Source organism: Heliangelus exortis, chromosome 9 (genome assembly GCF_036169615.1).
Source record: "Heliangelus exortis chromosome 9, bHelExo1.hap1, whole genome shotgun sequence".
Lineage (NCBI taxonomy): Eukaryota > Metazoa > Chordata > Aves > Apodiformes > Trochilidae > Heliangelus > Heliangelus exortis.
This window is the reverse complement of record NC_092430.1, coordinates 15,465,168-15,487,331: the sequence shown is the minus strand read 5'-3', so window position 1 is coordinate 15,487,331 and position 22,164 is coordinate 15,465,168. Positions and strand designations below refer to the sequence as shown.

The 22,164-nt window shown below is 44.6% G+C and overlaps 1 protein-coding gene across 7 annotated transcripts in view; it reads left to right on the top strand.

Moving 5' to 3' along the window:
* The window catches only part of TP63 (tumor protein p63), a 165,188-nt gene that overhangs the window by 63,290 nt on the left and 79,734 nt on the right, over nucleotides 1-22,164 (top strand). For 6 of the 7 annotated variants that reach the window (XM_071752322.1, XM_071752321.1, XM_071752329.1 and 3 more), the window contains exons 3-4: nucleotides 18,255-18,383; nucleotides 19,106-19,238. In XM_071752322.1, the coding sequence (XP_071608423.1) occupies nucleotides 18,255-18,383; nucleotides 19,106-19,238 (262 nt within the window). Of the gene's footprint in view, nucleotides 1-18,254; nucleotides 18,384-19,105; nucleotides 19,239-22,024; nucleotides 22,131-22,164 lie in introns of those variants that run through there. The other variant, XM_071752326.1, reaches the window with a different exon arrangement.

Genomic DNA, 22,164 nt, shown 5'->3' with positions numbered 1-22,164 from the left:
GGCATCCGTTTAAGATATCTCCCTTTTCCTCTTTGGCACTGGAGAAAAACAAAATATGACAAATAACATGAAAACCGATAGTATCTTTTCCCTGTGTTTTGGAGCAGAAGGTTACTCTGCTTTGGTTAGTGCGGGGACTGCTTTGGCTTTCTGTAGTGTGTTTATTTGCTCCTTTAAATGAAAAAGCTCCCGAAAAGAATATGAGCTTAACTATTAAGATTTTAGAATTTAAAGGATAAATAAATAATTTAAAAGATCCAGAGAGAAAATAAACTTCCTTCCAAGAAAGAGTGCTTTTCCAAGAATATTTTTTCATTCTGTTTAACAGCCAGCATCAGAGCCTGACAGTCTTATTTTAGCTTTGTTGTTATGCTGAGTTTTCTAACTTTCCATCAGATAAAAGAGAGTGTCAGCATGAGGTATCACAGTATCACATTGTCAGTTTGTTTGTTTCTCCCAATAGAAGATACTATATTTAAGCATGTAAATGACATGTACATGGTATTTTTCCAGTCATAAAGTTCGGAGAGGTGAACTCCTCTGAGCACAGTCACTTGTTGAGCTACTTTAAGGCTCGTTTCTGGCAGTGTTTTGAAAAAGTGCTGGCTGGTCTCTCACCAAGACGACTGATCCCCAGAAGGGTTAACTATTAACTCTGCACCCTCTGCAGGGTGCTGGGGAAGGCTGCTTGCGTTGCATGGCTGTTTGCTGACCATCACCCAGCCCACAGCACTACAGGCAGCCTTGAGATCTCTCCTTGTTGTTTTTTCCCCACTACCATAATTTGTTGCCATGTTTATAGGAGGGGGTTATCTCCCCTGAATCTGCTGGCTGTGGTGCCAGTGCTTTGTGAAGGTCCTGGGGACGAGGGTTGGAGACCTGGCAGCGAGGAGGGGCCACGTTTGGGGCCAGCGGAGGGGAAGGAGAGGAGGGGAGCTGGGAAATAGCGCTCGGTCCTTGGCCGTGCTGCGGTGTCAGAGGAATGTGGAACGAAGCCGGGGGTATTGGTTTCCCTGGCGAGACCTTCCACAACATGAGCTGAGGAGCTGGCCACGCTCTGATCCCCCCCAGGCCCACCCAGCACCGCTGACACCGCTGGGTTCTGCTGTCTCCCTGAGAAGAGCAAAATGAGAACAGTGCCCATCAGGAAAGGTGGATTCAGGGTGGTAGTAGTGGGAGCTTTAATGGATAAAGAAATTCCAATAGCTGGAAGCCTCAGCCAGGAAAATATTACTAAACAGAAAATATAAAACATAAGAAAAATATTTAGAAAGTGTAAAGATGCACCTGGAAGTGTACCTGAGCTCTGGGGCAGCTTTCCAGCCCCTGTGAACATCCCATCCTGTGTCAAAGAACAGGTTCATAAAATTGGCACTGTGGCTCAGGCAAAAAAAAACCAAACAAACCCAGCTGGAGCTGGAAATGAAGAAAAAAAAAACTTCCCTTGGCTATCTTCTCCACAACTTCTTAAACAGGCCTTTCTCCTCTTCAAATCTGCATCTTCTGGCAAGTCAGCCCTGACACTGGAAATGATGCTCCTCACCTCACACCTTTAGCAGCATGATGATTTTTTTAAGTGATTATTGTGGTGTGGGAAGCCTCAGTACAGCTAAAGTTTGTGACACCCCTCAGTCATAAAACCTGATCAAGAAGTAGCTGAGAGTAATAACACGTATCAGCTGCTAGGCATGTCTGTTTACATGAGCTGAGAGTGGCACTTGCCCCGTTATTAATTGCTGTGCTCTGCCAGATAGAGATGGTCTTCAGCTTTAAGCTCCATTGGATCTTTCATGATGTACTAGGTGATATTTGTCTGACCGATTTAACAGAATTACACAGTTTCATAATTGCATTTCTTTTACACAGTTTGAGACACTCGTGCTTTGATGTGGTCAAAATGCTTTATTTAGTTAATACCAGTCTGCTTCTTTGCAACTTTAAAATTACAGCTAGTAATAATCTGAACAGCAAACTGATAACGTTGAGCTGAGGCATGCTGGCAAAGCAGCAGTAGTGAAATCCTGTTAAAATGGGTGGGAGGGTTGTAAAGATTTCCCTGTAGATCACTGTGGAGGGGGAAGCAGTTATAAATCCCAGTTAGCTCTAAGATTAGCATCTTAGATTTACCTTTTGCCATTGCTTCATCTATTAATCTCTTCACTTTGGGGGTGTCCAGCAGGCAGACAGCGTGGGAGCCAGCTAAAACATTTCCTCTGTCAAGTGGTGAACACAGATAGTACTGAAGAGCGCTAACTAATGTGCTATTATAACGCATGTATACTTACTGCCTGTCATCTCATAGCAGGGAAACTGTGTGTTGCTGCTGTGGCATATCCAAACAACTCATTAATTCAGTGCCACAGATGAGAAAAAAAATAGTTGCCAGTGCTGTGTGTTATTGTTCAGGCTACTCCAGACACTGTCTCAACAGCCTAACTCTCTCATTTAAGCTACTTATTTGTAAATGCAGGCATTGAAACAAAAGCACTCCCTGCATTATGCACAAGTACAGATAACTCAGTTGGGACACTGGACAGTCACCTCCTTCCTTCTCCTCTGCAAGCCCCACCTGTTGCTGTGGTCACTGGAGTTCGGTGTTGGAGCTGCAGCCCAGCTGAGAGAGGGGCACCAGGCACTGACAGGGACATACATCCCTGTGCAGAAGTGAGGGATGTAAGTAGCATGTGAATGTGTGAAGTGAGATTAGAAAGGTGGGCTCATTTGCCTTCTAAACAGAAAGGATGAAGAGATGCTAAAAATCAGCAATAGCAGAGTTGAACAAAAACCTCGCTGTTTTTCTACTTCTGTTTCCCTTACAAAGAGATTTGAATTAAATGCTTGAAATTAGTGATAAAGCAGGATCAGTTCTCTGGCTCCTGGGCCTGGGAAGATGCTACTGTAGGGACAGAAGCAACTGTGTTGAAGGGACAAGTCAATGACCCCCATGAATTACTTGTTTGAATGGTACTTTGGGAGCTCTAGAAGACTCAGGGTAGCTCTGAGTCATAAAATGAACCATCTGAAACAGGCAGGATTTCTACTTTCCAAGAAGTGCCCACCTAACCACAGTTGAAAGCCACTAACATAAGATGAAGAAGGCACTGTAATTATGATCAAAGTCCAGCTGTTGAGAGCCATGTAATTAGTCTCTCTAAAGGCACCCTTTTTTCAGCTAATGCCTGGTTGGGAGTGATGTTAACAGATAAGTTACTTGTTTTTTTGGAAATAATGGTCATTAGGCTCTGTTTTACCTAGGAGCTCTCTTCTTTTTGGGCTGTTGGGAATGCACCTGCTGGTGCATCAGACCATGGTCCTGCCTGCTCTGCTCATCTTTCTCCCTGTGTCTGGGCTAATTGGTGGCCTCAGGATTTTGCATTGCTGGTATATTGAAGGTGTTTGCTGTAACTCACTCCTCCCCTTCAAATGAAAGGCCTTTCAAACAAGCTGCTCTTTCCTCTTTCATTTCTGACTTTGTGTTCTCAGCACAATGTGGTATGGCCCAGCCTCCCAAATCTCACTAGTAACAGAGGCCTATGAAACAGCTCTGAAATCCTCTGGTCTCTGCAGCATCCCTGCTGGAAACCTGGTTTCTCACACAAAGTCCTGGGTTTTAAGGAGGTTGCCAAAAAACTCATCAAACAAAAAAACCCCTAACCAGGTATATAGGGAAAAAAATCTATTTGTAGAAGACAAGGGAAACCATCAGAAATTATTTGGGGCATGGAAGGGAGGGAAGAGAGGGCATGGGCCACAGCAGCAGCATGTATTGGGTGCTATATCTGCATGGATTTTGGTGAGCAGGGTCTAGTTCCAGCCAGCCAGAACTCCTGGGTTCAGAGAGATCTTTCATAGGGAGTATTGCACGTGTCACTTGACCTTTCTTTATTAGTTCCCACACCTATCAAACAGGGCTGGTAAATGGACTGCAGTTATCAGATTGGAGTCTTGCCAATGGTGATGCTTGCAATGCAGCAGAAAGGTTAAAAACCTCTTGGTACCCAGCGCTCATCATTGCTAACAGGCAGTTATGAAGCAGCAGGTTTCCTCTCTTTGGCATGGGAGAGGGCACAATTGAGCAAAACGTGCTGGATATCCCTCCCAAGCTGTGCCCTTTCATGGCTGTGAAGCAATGCTGGTGTAAGCAACTTTCCTTTCATTTGGGTATTAGCTGGGTGACACTTTGGCAGAGATTTGCTTAAGCTGTTGTATGGTAAAGTCTTGCAGGAGTGTTTCATCCCATGTGCCGGCTCTGCAGAACCCTTGCACTTGGACAACCGTATGCTTTTTTTCTTTCTTCATACAATGCTTTGCCAAAGAATAAGTGAACACCTGCTATGACAGGGTGCACAAATCTCATCTGCCTTCACTTTTGAGATGGGAGCCCAAATTTGCCATGTTGGCAGAGAAACCTGAAGCCAAGTAAGGAAAGCCACGTGACTTGGTATAGAGCTATTTACAGAAACAGCCGGTGATACAGCAGGTACTTTCCAAAGACTCTGAGGAGTTAGAAATTGTTCTGAGCAGCTTGTGGTGTGCTCAGAGCAACCAGTGACTTCTGGAGGAACAGAACTGGGTCCATGAAGAAATGAAAGGTGGAGGGGAGCAGGGGAGGTGGTATTTGTTTTTTCTTTAATTTGCCTTGGTGAGCTCTGTAGTGAGGTGGTGGTCACCTTCATAGCTATGCTGTCCCCCTTGGTAGAAATCCTATGAGGGAGGCTCCTCAGCTGGAGCCATACATGTGCAAAGGGACAGTATGCAGTGTGCTGCGACAAACCTATGGCTGGGTGGCTTCGTGGGTGGGAGGGCTTTGTAGACCTCCTCTGCATGGACCACATGCTGCCAGTGTGGGACCTCTCAGGTGCCACCACCCCACACAGAACCTCACTGAGGGTGTACGATGCTGCTGGCGGGGGGTATTTATCTCATCTTTGAAGTCTGTTCTTTAGTTGCTCTCCTGTTCTTGTGCTGCAGTCTCTTCAGAAGATGGATTGGAAGATATGATCCTTGCAAAAACACTGCTCAAGAGTTAAACCCTCTTCAGTTTGTTCTTCCTGGCAGAGGCCCTGCAGTCTGCCAGTCCCCACTGCCCTCCTCTGTTTTGTCCAATTCTGGACCTCTTTTCTCCATGTCAGAGAGCTGTTGTGCTGAAGATGTCACAACCGCTTCACAATCATTGCTAAATACAGCACTTTTTTCTTTTCCTCTTCAAAAAAGTACAGGCCACTCAAAAGTTTGACACAAACATTGTCCGCTTGGAGGTCCTTTTAGTGCTACTTAAAGGATTGAATTGGAACCAAATTGTCTGTTTTCTGTCTTTTCCCAGATCTCAGAGGACTGCAAAGAGAGTATGTGAAGACTTTCATGTGGTCTTTTTATTGTGAGGAAAGAATACCTGATTTGTAGGATCTTGTTCAACATCCAAAAATACTGAAAAATTAAAGAAGCAAGTTCTCAACAGGTCATCTGTTCAGAGATGTTTAGGGTGTTCATGGTGCATGTTATAAGCTACAATCCCCTGCTGATCTGTGTGGCACCTTCTGCTGCAAGCTAACTTGCAGTGGCTCTCCTCAACACGCAAAAGGATTTCTGGCCTGATACAGAGCAGAAGGGCTCAGAAAAATAAAATCCCCTGACATCCAACAAGTGGCCAAAGGAGTATAGAACCCTTATTAAAAAAAGTCCGTAGGTGTCACAAGACACTGAAGGGAGGAAGGAAGGTCTTGAATGAGGAGGAAATGAAGGAAACTTGGCTTTTAATTTGGTGCCTGGCTCTAAGCTAATTTTGCACTGATGTGAAACCCTTCATGGGAACATGGGCATCCTGGTGGGAGCCAATTGTTACACTGGCATATAAATTCTGATTTCTTTTTTGTTTAAGATTTTGTAGCCCGTGATCAAAACTGAGAAAAATCAGAAAGCAAATGTTATGTTATGTTATATTTCTGGGGTCTTCTTGATGAAGTCTGCTGATAATAGTTAGGTAATATCATCCCATCTATTTTCATTAACATATCTGTATCTGTTCTTAGGAGTTATTGGTGACTGTAATCACTTACTGCTGTGTAACAGTTAATCTCCCCACAGGATTTTGCTGCTGAGTCATCTCCAATTAGGAGTTTGAATGCCACAGGTGACCTGATGTGATAAATAGTGATGCACATAAGCAAGGGGAATTTGCTTAGTACATAAGAGACATAAAGATAACAGCCACCTCCAAGAGTGAGAAGGGGGAAACCCTGCAGTAACTGATCAGGGGTTCAAAAGGCTCTTGGTATCATAAAAATGAGTCTGCATGCAAAACCTTGCTCTGAGAGCTTCAGTGTATGTCCAGTTTAGTAATGTTGATGTGCATCTAAGTCAGTGCATGCTGAAAAAATGTAAGGAAAGAATCTTGCAGTGTGTTGGTGAGCTGGTGCTGCAAGCAGCAGCTGCTCAGCTGTGTATACTCCCAGCAGTGTCTGTCTCTAAAGTCAAAAGCAGGAGCCAGGACTGGTGGGCTGTAATGATAAGATTGCCGTGCTGGCTACAAGTGAGGTCTTCGAGGTGGCTGTGGCAGCTGTGAAGTAGTAGTTCAGCTGGCTCTGACAGTTTACATGGGCATTAGGTGGTCAAATATTATAGGATTCAAAATCTTATGGTTAAACAACCAAATTCCTGTACTCTGTCTTCCTAATTTGGCTTTTGTGAATTTTACTCTTAAAATATACAGGCTGGAAAGTTCATTCCTATTTTTGACGGAACAGGAGACACTGATGTATTCATAGCACTCCAGGAGCTACTGCTTTAAGATAATCACAAGCAAAAATCATAAATCACACTAGGTGTGGCACTGTAGTGATAAAATTACAGGGAGCTAACCCTGTAATTTCTTAGCACCAGGCACAGTTGCAGAAGTGAAGATCCTGTGAGCACCCCAGGTAGCGTTCCCTCACACACCAGCAGTGGTTCTGATAAACAGGTTGCTTGTTCCTGGCTTCTAAGACTATAATCTGCTCTTAATTCTTTGTCCTTCGTCTGCCCTGTCTTGCAGCTATTTTGTGACACAGAGAAAGGTTTTGGCAAGTGCTCTTAGTTTTGAGAGAAGGATTCTCAGCCCTTGGGCTTAGGAATAGCTGGATTGTGACAGTTTTTATATGCTGAAAAATGCAGCCAGCATGGTATTTGGCAGGAGGCTTCAGTTTCCCATAAAAGTATTGGTGGGGTAGGAAATTGGAAGGTTTTTTTTACCATCAGCTTTTGCAACCTGGCTGTGGGGGTAACAAGGGAGCTGCAACCAAACTCATATTACAAGAATCTGCACATAACATCTGTTCTGCTGGTGGTTCTGTTTTGCATTTTAATTATTTACTGAAACATAGGATGTTGCTGTTTACTTCTAAAGTTTTGGGGACTTTCTGTATATTGTGATGATTTATTTTTTTATATAAATTTTTGTAAAGATCAACTTTCAAGAGAGAGTTTGAGAGAGAGACTGTAAGTCCCCTGAACAGTTCATAAAGAAAAGAATTTGTGAAGACTGTAAAGCAGCTTTTGTAAGAGCAGGTGCCTTAGGGAGCCAAGAGTCTTACCTGGCTCAACTCAAAATGTCACAAGTCTTTTGCAGTAGACAGTCTGCAGCCTTCCTGTCCTAAAAAAGAATCACATATTTCATGTTCTCTGTCCAGGGAAGCTGTCCCTCTCCTCTCTGACTATATTTATATGACTAAATGCCCTGCCATACATAGCATCCCAGGGCTGAAAATCAGCGTGGGCTGCAAGATTTCTCTTGGTTTGCTCCCTCTTGGTGGGGGCCATGTTAAGACCTGTGTGGGATGTCCCCTGGCCAGCCTCTCCCAGCCACCTCTTATAATCACACATCAAAAAGGTTCAAATCTCAGCAAGTTTAAAAGAAACTCCGTGCTCTGTGTCCTGGGCACTGTGTGCCATTAATGCTGCTGATAGTGATGTGGTGCAATGTCTTGGTTTGGGCTGCAAAAATGTCCTCTTTTTCCACTAAACCTTGAAGCAGCAGGCTGAATGATGCACACACGTCCCATGGTGAGGAGCAATCTGTGCTGTACCAGTGTTCACAGCTTCTGAGGAGCTGCTTGGAAGGCCCCTGTGCAAATGCACCATAGCAAACAGCAGAGTCACTCCACTGGTTCCCATACACTAAATTTCTGTGTATCTGCCAGAAAAAAGAGAATACTGAGCTTGAAATGTCCTACTGTCATTTCAGCTGGGTGCTACCTATATGCCATTGTCTGCAGCACATAAATCAGCAGTGTGAGTTTCTCAGATGATGGTTCATCCCTACACTCTCTGGGGGAAGCACTGAGCCCAATTTCATCTCTGCAGGCATGAGCATTGCATATGAGATGTTGCATTCCAACTGTGTCTTTTAAAAGTGGTACAAACCAATGTGTTGGGTGGGTTTTTTTTTCTGGTTTAACTCGATTAACTCCTTGGGAAAAATACTGCTCTGACTTTGCTCCCTAGGCTGTAAAAGCTGCTGCTCGCACCCCACCATCTCATTTTTACTGTGCTAACAAGCAAGACGGTCAGGAACTTGGAGGTCTCCCTGGCAGCTACCCAGCACAGCATGTGTCTCTGGTTTGGAGGACCAGCTGTGCCTGTGGTGATCCCTTGATCTGGGGGCTTCTCTCAGGTTTGATGGGAGATGTGCTGCCTGTGGCTGGCACTCACTCTGATGGCACACAGGCATCAAGAAGAGGAGCTCAGGACATCTGGTGATGGCCTGGACTGTAGGAAGCTCACCCTGGACCGTACCTAACTTGTCCACACTACATAAATCAAGAGGTTGGGCTCAACAGTTCTGCAGTCATTTGCTCTTCAGACAGTCCAGAGCTCAGGCTTGCATGTAGATAAGGGATAATACGCAAACCAAGCCCTGAACCTGAGCCAGGCCTGTGGGGTGGATGTAGCAGAGTCTTTCCTTGCTTCTGTGCCCTGGCTCCAAGTGGAACTTTTCTGTTGAGTTAGGTTTTTTTTTTTTCCTTTTTTTTCTCTGGACTCTTTCAGAGCAGCATCAAATAAGAGGCAGTTCCTGACACCCCAGGTGCCTTTCTGAAGCTCTGATGTGCTTGGCTGAATTATTTTACCATCTGTAATAAAGTCATTTCTCGTTTTGTGTTGTGGTCTGTATTGGTGTGGTGAAGGTAGACTAGTGAAACTTGAGAGATGCTGGTTGCACTCAATAATGCAAAATTTCAGCAGACACTAGTTAAAAGAGCCCCATTTTCTGTGGGAAACACTGAAAGCAAGCTCCTTGTAAAAAAATGGGCAGCAGTGAACTGCAGTCCATATTGTTATTGGGTAAATGCTGTGTTCACAGGAAAAATATTGATGAGCAAAGCTCAAAAGGGGGGAATTTGATTCACAAAGAACGTGATTTCTGGCCATTGCATTGTCAGAACTTTTCAGTTTTCCCTATTATATACCTACATTAACTGCAGAACAGTAGTGATGAAGGCCTGTAACAGCTGTATTTTGTCATGACACTCATCTCTGGAAAATTACCTCACCTCTTTCATTACTGGGGCTGTTTCTTACTTTAAATATTTCTTGATGAATTCTAGATAATTTGAAAGGATGTGATTAGCTGTTTTAGGCTGCTTTGGGCATTTAACACCTGCCTTTCTCCCCCTCCTCCAGAAAAGATGAGGAATCTCCCCATACTGTGCAGCAGAATGCAGTGGCACAGATCTCAGAGCTTCCTTCATTATCAGCTTGTGGATGTGCCTCCAGGCATCTGCTGCAAGCCTCTACTGATGGTGAATGAGTGGGTGATGGGATGATTTTGGGTTAGGCAGTCTCCTTGGATGCATACAAGATGGTCTCCATTATTTTTAATTGTAACTGCAGCAGGGGATCAGAGGTTGGAATGTGGCAGTAAGGGTAGAGGCAGCACTGACCCAGCAGAAGACCTCTCTGCATAGATCTGTGCTCATCACTCCATTTGTCCTCCTGTAAAACTGTCAGGATGGGCTGGCTGGCTGCAAAAAGTCTTGTGTAAACTTTGAGAGGGTGGCACAAATGCATGTTCTCAGCTGGGTATCTAAACCAGAGCAAATAACATCCATTAGTTATACCCAAGGTGTTGGGTTTTTTTTCAAATGGACTTGAAAATGTTTTGTGTCTTTTCAACAGTTTGTCTGTAAAGTTTATCTTACAATACTTTTTTTTGGACTTGGCTCAAAAATTCTTCAGAGTTTGGAGGGTTGGGCCTGGATTTTCCGCTCATGTTTCTGTTGAGACTTTCTCACTTATTGCTGTAAGAGGCACTTATTGCCTCTGCCTGGCAGCTCTGACTCCTCCCTTTGCAGATGGGCACTGCTTTGAACCATCGCTGCAAATAGGTTTGGGAAAGAGTTTGACTGGAAGAGTGAATTACAAAGAAAACAATTGCAACCGCATTTTAATTGTTTGTGGGTTCAATGCTTTTTTTTTTTAATGGATGGAGATTTAATTTTTCTTTGTTCTTTATATTTAGAAGGTCTCAGAACTATGTTTTCCTGGAGAAGCACTGATGATCAATAACCTGTAGGTTTTACAAAGTTGGTGGCACTGTTATACCTCTGGAATCCAAGGGCAAAGTTGGACAAATCCCCATGGGCCAGGGGTTGAGCTGGGTGTCCTGAGCACCAGGCTTGAACTCAAACTCTGGGCTTCCCAACAAAGGTTGCTCAGGCTCCTGGATGGTTTTCTGGAGGTTACAAACACTCTGTACTCCAGGCTATTGAAAGCACCAATTGTGGTGGGCAGGTGGAGGAATTGCTGTGACAGTGCTGTCACCTTGGCCTCTGCTGAGAAAGGGAGTGGGTGTCAGAGCTGAGCAGAAGGGGAGGGGATGTCCATAGTTGGGTGAGGAGGTAGTTTCCAAGGATGGGTGAGAAGGGGAGGGTGGAGAAGGGGGTGTCCAAGGTTGGGTGGGAGATAAGAGAGGTCTGGGAAAGGTTACAAGATGCTGAAGGAATCCTTGGAGGAAAAAAATTAGGGGTGACCTTGTTCCAACAACTAGGGGTTGTTGTCTCTAGTGCTGGTGGAGCTACTAGATGCCTGAAACCCTGAGGACAAAGAAATGCCTCTCTTATGTAGAAGTGGTCACTATTGTTGAGTCTGATAATGATCAAATGTAGAGATCAGATGTGATGAAGTGTAGGTAGGAGATGTGGTGGGTTCCCAAGCTCCTGAGCTGCAGGAGTTGCTGATAGTGTTATTACCTGAGCTCATTCTGCTTTCAGAAGCCATTCTTAGTGGTTTTCAGGAAATGGGCCATCCAGTGCCCAAGCTGGGACTTCCTTGGCATGGTAGCACTGGGAATGTAGAGGGGTCCTTCTTCTCCCAAAGAAGCTCTGCTGCCAGGGCTCAGCAGGGCACTGGCATGGGTCTCAGGGCTGTGGTGATGTAACGTGTTTTGAGGGGCCACCACGAAGCTGCAAATGTTGCATCTGCTGTGGGCACAGTCTTATTCAAGATGAGTATAACTGAAAGAAGATGATGAAGGGAAAAAATCCCCTTGTGTTTTTCAGCATAGTAAATTAAGAGGATTATTCTGTGCAGCCAGTATCACTTTGTTTGATATAGGTCAGTCTTGGCAATCAGAAAGCTGAACCATCCTTTCCTACCCCTTTCCATTCTGCTCACACACAAACAGTTCCAAAAGAGAAATTTAAATCAAAGGGGGTCAGGATGCACTGTTACAGTAGACTCTAGTAGAATACAAAGTTTTTATAAACCATGTAATAAGCATTCCTCTGAGACAGAATTGCTCTAATTCCTCTATCATACAGCTCTCAAATGAAAGAGGGTGTACGCAATACAAATATTTGACAGGGAACAAGAAGAAGCTCATAGTCCTCCTTTAGGCTGTCCTCAATGGATGCTGTAAGACACTGGCAGTGTCAAGGAGCCCTGCACCACTGTCACTCCTGGTTCCTTCTTGTGTTACCCATGTGTTCTTGGTTCATAGCTGCTTCTGAGGTCAAGGTTCACCCTTCAGGCAGATATCCTCTTTTGTTTTCTAGTGCACATTTCTGTGCCACTGGAATGCTTTTCTCTCAACCACCCCCCCCCCCATAACCCATAATGTTGTCCACAGTTTTTTTTTGTGAGATTGCTGATCAGATCTGAGAAACCTCTGAACAATGCAGGATCTGGGAAGAAATAATGGACAGTTGAACCACTGGTGAAAGTTACATTCTATTTCAAAAAAATACCATGTGTTGTTGTGTTACTTACATTCACCCTTCCAAACTCATGTGTTCATCACTCTTCTTCTGGAGGTATTTTATAGGAAAATACATAGAAAAATATCTGAAGGATTTAAAGATATTGAGAATTCTAGATTTTAAAAAGTTAAATCTGAAAGCTCAGCTGCAAATGCTTTTTGCTGACAATAAATGCTAATGATTGCAGTTCAGCAGGACCTGTCTCTGCCAGGGAAGGGGTCAGTCTCTCTTGGGCTGTTGTGAGTCAAGACCTTGAAATATGGCATGATGCAGAGCAAGACATGGGAAAATGCAAAATACAGTTTAGTTCATGCTGGGAAGAGGGGCTGCTTGTTGGTGAAGTAAACAATAGAAGAGTTCGCTGTAATTCAACAGCAGTCTCCTCATAGAGAGAAATTAGAGCCTGCTTGTATACCCATGGGCTCTCATTTTACCCCCACCTTCCTAGTTTATGTAAATGAACATTTTTGGTTACTAAAGGTGTCTAAAGGGTGCTTCCAGGTTGTGCTTTGCAAGCAGAAAGTGGCTGATGTGGCCAGGGTACAACTGTGCTCCATGCTTTGGGGAATTCCAGCTGCTGCTGCCTGCTAGGGCCACGCTTGTCCCGTGCTGCCAGACCCTGCTTCCTTCTCCTCTTGCACAGCTGTGAGCTCCTTTAGGCAGCCATGTCTACAAATCACGACAGTGCTAAAATGCAGAGTGGGGGAATTCCAGCAGGACGAGGGCTGCCAAATTCCTTGAGTTTTAACAGTGCAGTCTGAAATGGAGCCCCCATCCCTCTCAAGAACTAAAAATATAACTAAGACCAAGATTCAGTCAATTAAGAGTAATGCTCATGAACTTTACACCATTTCGATACCGTGGCTTTTGGTGCACTTCAAGGTGCAACAGGACAAGGCAGGGACCAGTGTGTAAATGAGGATTGCTGGAGCTGAGGCTGCTGACTTCTCTGCTTTGTGACTTACTTTTCTATCAGGCCCACTCCACTCCCCATGATGGGTGAGGGGTAATATATTATTCTTTAACATAATATATTAGTTAATACGTTAATTTAGGGGCATTAAGTGGTTACCTGCTGTAAGCATCCAGGAAGAAAGATTAGTTTTCAGTCTGAGCATCTGAGTTTGAATTTTACTTCCACTCAGAACTCTTAAGTTCGGCTTCATGCAGCATTTCTGAAGCCTTTTATTTTCATTCCTGGCTATCAGTATTTTGGGGCCTGAAGATTAATGAAGTTTTGGGGTTTCTTGCTCTAGGAAGTGCAGTGTGTACTCTACCTGAAGAAATTAATGCCTTTTAGAATTTCTCTATCTAGACACTCAGAATCACTAGTTTCTTTTTGAGCAGCTGCAGACTGGGACTCAGGTGACCAAGGCTGTATTTCTGGCTGCACAACTGTCTTGCTGAGTAACGATGAGTAATCCCATGACCTCCTGATGCCTCAGTTTTCCCACAGGTAAAATGGGAGTAATTACACTGTCTTCCTTTGTAGAGCACTTTGAGAGCTATGAATAAAATGAGCCATATTAGACATCGTTATTTAGACATTATTAATAATTATTTGGGATAATCTGAATAATGTGGAAGTGCTTCCTCTGTAAGAGTAGATGTTCTCTTTGCCATAGCATTTCCCAAGTACTACTCTGCTAGTAGGCCCTGTAGATGAATACATCTTATGGAAAACCATCAAAATCTGTAGCTGTTAAAACAAAGAATTATTTCTTTGTCCCTATCTGCTTGTCCATGGACTACAGACCCAGTGATAGAAAACTGTACACCGCTGACTGACTTCTGGTGAGAAGAAGCAGAAAGCAACATCCTCCAACTTTGTCAACAACCAGGAAAAAAGCTCCAATTCATTTAGTTCATCCCTACTGTGAAAGATTTCTCTGCGGTGGGTTTATACCATTCTAAACCACACAGTTTGGCATCTGTAAACCACATTGACAGTTTCCGAGAGTTTGCATACCATGTGGGAGAAACACCAACCTCTCCAGAGGTCCAGCTTCCAAGGGAACCTAAACTGGATGTGCTTGTGTCTCTTGAAATCCAACATGTAAGTTTCACTGAGATAGGTTATTTGTTTCTGGTCTCCCTGTAAACTTGACACTTAACCCAGGGGCAGCTCAGAGTATTGAAGCTCCAATATTATTTAGGATGAAAAACCAAAGAAAACCATCTTATTGCTTGCTGGTGAGAGTCTGATTTTTGGAAGGAGGTTGCCAGGCTTGTACCAGCACCACAGAGGTGCTTGAGCTACACCCTGCATGAGGTCTCACCCTCTTATCAGTGCGAGAAGGTGGTATTTGCCTTTAAGGTGAAAGGCCCAAAGGAGGGGCTGTGCATGCTCCATACCATACCCGAGCCCCGGTGTCCTCAGCACCTCCTGCTCCTCTCCAGCAGTAAGTCAGACTTCGTGCAACCTCAGAAAGGTTGCTGGCAGTGAAACGTGGATTTTTTTTTTTTAATTTTATTTTAATTTTTTTTTGAGGGCTGAGAAGTATGGCTGTATTGCAATAGTTGTGTTTAATATTTTTGTCTTTTTTTTTTCTAGTGTGGAAGGTGGTTTGTGTTTGGTGTTTTTGGTTTATTGCTTTTCTTTAATGACTTTCATGTGAAGGTTAGGAAGGGGGAAAATGTGGGGAAGAGTGGAAACCACGTGCTCAGAGTGAGGTGGTGGGAGAAAAAAAGTCAGTTTTTTCCCTCTGGTTTACCTCCTTCACGTCCTGCTGGGCCAGGCAGTCGGGGCTTTGCTTCCACCGTGTGTAGGGCCCCAGGGGAAGGCAGCAGCAGTGAGGGTGGGAGGAGGCTTGGGAAGGGCGAATGCTGTGCCCGGCAGGGGCTGGGGGGGAGGTTGTTGTTTAAGGGGGGGTCTTTTTGACATTTTTTGGTGGCGGTGGGGTTTGGGTGGTTTTGGGTGCTGTTTAACATTCCCAGCCTTCTGTGTGAATGAAATTTGGGTTCTGTGTGGGCCCAGCTGTTGTATTGGACAGATCCTGGTGGCAAACTCACCCCTCTGGGATGCAGCCCCACTCCTGGGGCAATGGCTGGGGGCCACAGGACCTGCACCAGTCAGGATTCAGCCCACAGAGTTAATCTGGAAAGTGCTTTCACCTGGGGTCTGGGCCGCCCTTGTTAGAGCAAAATAAATAAGGTGGAGCTGAGTTAGATCTCTGTGGGGCTGCCTTGCTGGCTGAAACCTGTCCTGGGATTCAGTGGTGCAGGAGCAGTGTCTTAGTACTGTGCCTGGAAATCCTGTGCTCTTGGTGAGGTGCTGCTTCTTGGAATTTAACTGGGTAGTTCTGTGAATTAATTGTCTCCTGGTGGTTTTTAAAGGAAGGGGCTTGTGGGTGTAGTGTGGGGGCTATAAAACCCTCAATTTTCACCCTGGTGCATTTAGAGCTCCCTGGTGTTTGAGGCAAGCTGCCTGCCAGCTTCTTCAGCAGCTAATGCAGGGAATTGAGCATATACCTTGTAGACTAAAGTTAGAGGGCAAACTAAACAGAAGTTACTACCATGCTTTGTCAGTCAGTGGTTTGGTATAGCAGGCTGTGTTTGATAGTGTTAATCTCCTACTATGTACTTCGGGATGGGTGGTTGTGGGTAAAGGATGTTTTTTAAATGTGTGTTGTGTTTTGTTTTTTTTTAAAAGGGGGATCTGGTAGGAGCAGTGTGAACAATGCAAACTCCATCTCAGTTATGATTAACTTTAGGGACTCTGTAATTATTTTACTGAACCTAGAGCATTTGCTAATGTGGGAAAAGACAACTAGGGCAGTGAAATTCACGCATAGGTCTTGCTGAGGCTTTAGGTGTTATTTTCTTGTGGAAGAGCAAATTTGGGCACTTGGGTATGATGTTTAGTAGACAGAAGCATCTCCTCTGTTTCTTAAGGAAAATAGCACTAGATTTATATTTTATTAGGATCACAGAGTAGAAGACAGTTTAGCTTGCATGCAGCTTTGTGCTGAAGTGGTTTTTTTTTGTGTGTGTGGCTTGACAGCTCCTTTCCCACCTGAGAGCAGGGGACACCAAACTGAGTAAGAGCAACACTCACTACCTCTGTAATGCTGCAGGATTCTCAGGGGTACCTTGCCAAGGTTGGCCACCAAATACTGCATCTTCCTTTGGAAACAGAGCTGTATGGGTAGTAAAGGTGTTGCAGAGGGTGTTGGAGGAGTTTTTTGCTTTTGTGAAGCTTTCTTTAGCCAGGAAAGTTCCTCTATTGTAGGGAAAGACGTCTTTTTGTCCATAAGGTGAAGTTTGATAATGCCTCTCTTAGAGACACTCTTGAAAGTGCCTTGCCAAACTGAAAGCTTTAAAGGAGTAGTATGTGATGCTTTGTGGGGTAACTGCTGTTCTCAGAGGATTTGTGATTACTTATTCACACGTAGCTATTAGCCATGACACTTTTGAATTTCGTTTTTGTTTCTGGCTATTAATGAACTTTTAAAGGATGATGGAGGGTTTTTTGTTAATCACAAATGGGATAAGCAACGGAAGTGATGCTTTCAACTATTTTAAAGCATGGTCTGATATGGCTCTGGGGGCTGAAACTGCTTTGATACTTGTTAACTAAGGAAAACTGTCTGCTCTTTTCAAAAAGCATACAGTTCTGTGAGCAGCAGAGGTGAGGAAACCCCTGCTTTTTGCAGACCAGAGTCATCCTCAAAACATAAAAGTTCATACAAATTCAGTAAAGAGGGATAGATTTCTCTCTGGCAGCAGCCAGAAATAGGTGCTTGAGGAAAAAGTTGAGGAAAATAACTGTAGTGTGATCTTCCCTCTGAAATACTCTATTTTGGCATCTTAATACATTAGGGTCTTCCATACAACTTATTTATAGACCATTGTGTTAAACAGCACCAAAATGTGCCAAACCAAATCTCTAATTCTTTTTTTGAATGCTAGCATAGCCTTGGCTCTTGCCACAGCCATCCCCTGGCAGGGAGCATGGTCATTCACTTGCATTGTGCAGAAACTACTCTCTTATGTGAACATTTTGCAGGATAGCCCTATCCTTGTATCAGGAAAGGTGTTCACCTGCTTCCTACTTTGTTTAAGTTAAACCAAGAGTTTCTGTCAACTGCAAATATACTCAAGAAATTCTTCCCACTCCCCTTCCACCCCTGCAGCCACTGAGTATTTTGACAAGGGCATAAAGGCTGCTGCGTTTGAATTTAGAAATTGGCCAGTGGGATGAGAATGTGCAGCTGTGGAAGGCATGAGTGCTCCAGCTTCGTCACTGCTCCTCTTGGGCCCACCTATTTCTGTGAGGCTTGTGGGAGCTTAAGGGGATAAAAATGGCCAAGGTAATTAGCAGATCTGGTGGAAATCAACTGGCCAGGCTCAGAAATTGTTTGAGGTGAGAAGGCAAGAAGATATAATGTGATGTGATGGAAATTATTTTCATAGAAAATTGAGTAAAATGAGATCTTTTAATTACTATTCAACTTTTTTGAGGAAAAAAAGAAACTTATTTTAGCCCAATAGCACAGATTCAGTGGCTGGTTGTAGAAGTCACCTTAATCATTTTGAGCATTCCATCTAGAGAGACAACCAGCTAAAGAGTAGAATCACACACCTCTTGGGTGCTCCACCTGCTGCACAGACTGCCTGCTCTGTATGGAAAGTTGATTATTTGAGGTTGAAATGGAAGGGTTTAGTTTTTTTTTCCTCTGGGATTCTTATGACACAGCATCCCTGTGAACTCTGAGGGGTATATAACTTATTGGGGTATTGGGAAGGGTGGTCAAATTCTCTCCTGTCTAAATACAGCATCTGCAGCAGTGTGGAATGTGTATTGTACAGCTGTGAATGTTCCAGGCATTCAGTGTGTCTCCTTTTTCATGCAACAGCTTCTATTTATGGGTTTTGATCAAGTTGGGCTCATGTATTCAACATATCTTTGTCTGTGTGTTTTCTTTTCTTTGTTTTTTTTTTGTTTGTTTGGTTTGGTTTGGTTTTGTTTTGTTTGTTTTTTTGTTTGTTTGTTTTGTTTTGTTTTTGCTTTTGTTTTTTAAGGTTTGTAGAAACTCCGAGCCACTTCTCCTGGAAGGAGAGTTACTACCGATCGGCCATGTCCCAGAGCTCACAGCCCAGGGACTTCCTCAGCCCAGAGATGCTCCAGCATATATGGGACTTCCTGGAACAGTAAGTAGACCTTGCTTGAAACCTGGGAAGAAGTTGTTTTGGGACAGGATCCCTCTGTAATCAGATTGCTCAGGGAACTCATGTTGGGAGTTTTGGAGTCTTTTGCAGCTGTTGAGTAGAAGATGTGGGTATGAGTCTTTGATGACTGGCAGTTCTTGAGCTCTCAGGAGGTTCTTCATCCAGGCTATGGGGAACAGATGCACAGATGACCAGTGACACTGACTGTCTACAGGGCTTCTGGTTGCTAAGCTGACTCCTTTCTAGCACATGGTCACTTGAGGTAGATGGCTGCCACTTTCCTTTATGGAAATGGGGTCATTACTCTGTCCAGGCTGTGTGTTTTCCTTCTTTGCTGATGCCAGGGAGGGAGAGGAGCTGTAGGAGTTGCAGAGTTCATTCTGCCAGGGCTGTTGAAAGAAATAAAACTGATTTTGTTCCCATGACTGATGCTGAGACACTTCTGCTATAAATCCTCCATGAGTTCTGTCTTTATGGTTTAACTTCTGTGCTCTTACCTCCTTCTTTTTCGGTCAGTGTGGCTCCAGACCTTGTCCTGTACAGGGGCTGTTGTTAGTATAGTTTAGTGGGTGATGAGGTAGTTGTTCATCATTAATTACTTGGTTTGTCCTGAGACTGGTTCAAGGTCATGCCCAAGTCGTGTGGGGGGTGAGGAGTAAAACAGAATTTGGCCAATTTTAACTGTATTACTTTGTTCCTTTCAGGCCGATATGCTCTGTTCAGCCGATCGATCTCAACTTCATCGATGGCCCATCTGAAAATGGCTCTACAAACAAAATAGAGATCAGCATGGACTGTGTTCGGGTGCAGGATACAGAGCTGAATGACCCAATGTGGGTGAGTAGTGAGAAGAACGTCCTTAATCTTTGGGGACAGATGAGGGGGTTTTGCAGGAGTAGTGTGGCTTGAGATTGGAATGCAGAGATGGTACTGGTGGCTGCTGGTTCATTCTCTTTGGCACAAACTGACCAGCTCACTCTTAGCAGTAGCTTTGGTGAAGAAGCCAGGTGCTGCTCTTGCAGGATGGAGCAGGAGATATTTCAGGATTTAAAGTTGCTCATTTCCTGTTTGTTTTTCCTGGAGTTTGTATCATTTGGGCTAAAAACTCAGGTGTGGTTTGCAATTTCTGTTGATGTCTGTAAATCATCATCTTCCCCGTGTTTCCACCTTGAGAAGCTGTCAGTCAGTTCCCTGGCTAATCAGCTGCCGTTTTTGATGTGCCTAATGCATGGTGTGTTGGTGGTCTGCATGCTGGCAGTGTTTGTCACCTGGAGGACCACATCTGCAAGGAAAGAGCACCCAGGTCATGTGGATAACAGTTCATGGTGCCAGAATGTTTGACCTGTTCCTGCCTCACTGGTCTTACAGCTGGGGAAGCTACAGTGCTTTCCTCTTCCCTTGCAAGATTGAAAGGGGTGAAAAGGCCACTCTGAGGTTGAGTATGTGCTCAGCTACTGTGGTGTAGCTACTCCAAGTGCACAAGGAAAGGTGGCTGATGTCATGTCGGCTTATCTTTTGATTCTGCTTTCAGTTGGGTGTGGGGGGGTAGTTGTGTGAGCCTTCCATCAGCATCTGGATCGGGAAGGCCGTATCTCAGCTTTTCCAACACAGCACAAGTAAAATGCTGTCTCTTCAATAACTACTCCAAAAGATTCTCCATGTTTGGAGGGGCTCCTACTTTTCAAAATAGGTGATAATGTTCTTTTTTTAAACTGTGTCCTCTCTAAGCAACTGGAGGTGGTTGTGTTTTGTTGTGTTTTTTTTTTAAGATCATCAGCAGAAGTTTTTCTCCCTCCACACCCAAACCCACACTTGGTGCATTGAGTGCCAAGAAAGCCTCCCCATCTCCAGGTCCTCTGATATGTCTGCAGAGCACTGTGCTAGCTGACAGGCTCACCTGGGGACTTGTTCAGAGTCTCCCTGTCCCATAGATGATGCAGTGAAACATCAGGGGAAAATCCCTTCTCCTTGTCCTCTCTGAACACTGCTGAAGCGAGCACTGGGGGCTAGGAGAGGAGGGCAGGCAGTTAATTCTTGCTTTTGATGGCTTGATCCCAGCCTTGCAGGAGGCATTTCTGAAGAGGCTGCACTGCATGTTGACTTCCTGAAGAAGTGTTTTTCACAGATAGGAGGAGGCGAAGAGGGAGCGGGGAAATTCCATTGCGTCCTCACCCTTACTGTATGGCAGTGGCTCAGAGGCCATTAATGTATGTACATTATAAAAGTTCCAGTTTGTCTGCAGTGGAAGACAGCACCTTCGCTCAGTTGAGTGCTGCACAAAAGCCTTTACAAAGCAAAATATGCATCGCAAACCTGTGCAAACAGCCAGTCTTTTAAAAGGAGGAAAGCTCTTTTTACTCCCCTTACCACCACCGCCACCTCCCTATAAATTTGCAGACATCCCTGACAGGTGACAACTCCCCCGTGCTGAGAAGTCCCTGTTTGCTTTGCAGTTTCTGGGGCCCGCAGCCGCTGCAGCTTGTGCTGGCAGGGAATGTGTAGCCTGGGGCTAGGTGTTTGCTGTTTGTCGGCTTTAATCTGAAATACCTTACAACCCTCTTCCCCTCCAGCTTCTCTTCCCTTTGGATAGCTGCAGGGCAAGAGCTTCCCTTGCACCTGTCTCTCCTGTAACCTCAGCCCTGTCACTTCTAGACACGAGGTGCTGCGCAGCTGATTGCAGCCAGGAGTTGAAGAGGGCAGATAAACACAAAGGAATGCAGCAGAAATGGAGGGGCCCAGAGAGATAAACAGTGAGATCAAGGCAGAGTGCTTTTTCTATGATTATTAAAATTGTCTTAAGAGCAAGGCCAGCTTTTCTCCAAAATGTACCACCATGTGAGATTTCAGTAGGTGTGAAGCAATTAATACTGGTTTATTTAAAGCAATTGTCCTTTCGTGTACTTTAAGACAATCCTAATCAGCCTTTAAAATAAGCTCTACAGCTTCTTGCAACTTAAGGCTGAAAGTTTCACTTTTCTGCCAAAAAGATCCTTGATCCCAAGAGTTGTATTGGTGAGAGCTGTGATGTTATTTATTTATTTATTTACCTTTTTTTTTTTTTTTGGGGGGGGGGGGGGGATGGGTACAATAGTTTGCTCACAATACAGTGTGGAAGGAGCTACCCTGTCAGAGCAGTGCCTGAAGAAAGTGTCCCACCAGTAGGGCTGGAAAATTACCATGAGTCCTGCCCTGATGAACATCCATCAGTTGTTCTCATTGCCTTGAAAATCCAGCTGTCTGGTGAGAGAGCTGGAGAAGAAGGTTGGGTAACAAAGAAATCCCTCGCATCTGAGTTTACAGTGCTGTCTGTTGCTGAGCCAAGACCTTGCAGTTCTCACATTCCTGTTTTTAAAGATGAAATTTTCAGCCTGTTTCCCATATAAGAAAGGGGAAGGAGAAATTGGTGATCAGCACTACCTTAGGATGAAAAGAGCTGGAGGGGACAGGACAAGGGTTTGGGGGGTCTGGTTTAATATCAGACAGTCAGTGGTCATCCCCAGCTGTGTGCCTTGTGACCAGCTCTTTCACAATGTCCTGTGTCACCCGTCTCGGCTGCTGTTGTGCCCCTTCCTCTCCCACAGCATTAACCACAGACAAACTGGAAAATCCCAGCAGGGGCCTTCCTTTTTGCAAAGCCAGAGTAAGGGACTGGTGGTCCCTGTGGGTGCAGAGAACCTTTAGTCTGTGTCATGGCCATGGTGGTGGAAGGAGCTGCAGATGGCCAGGAAGGTAAGTTGGGTGTCTGTCCTTGTGGACCACCTGC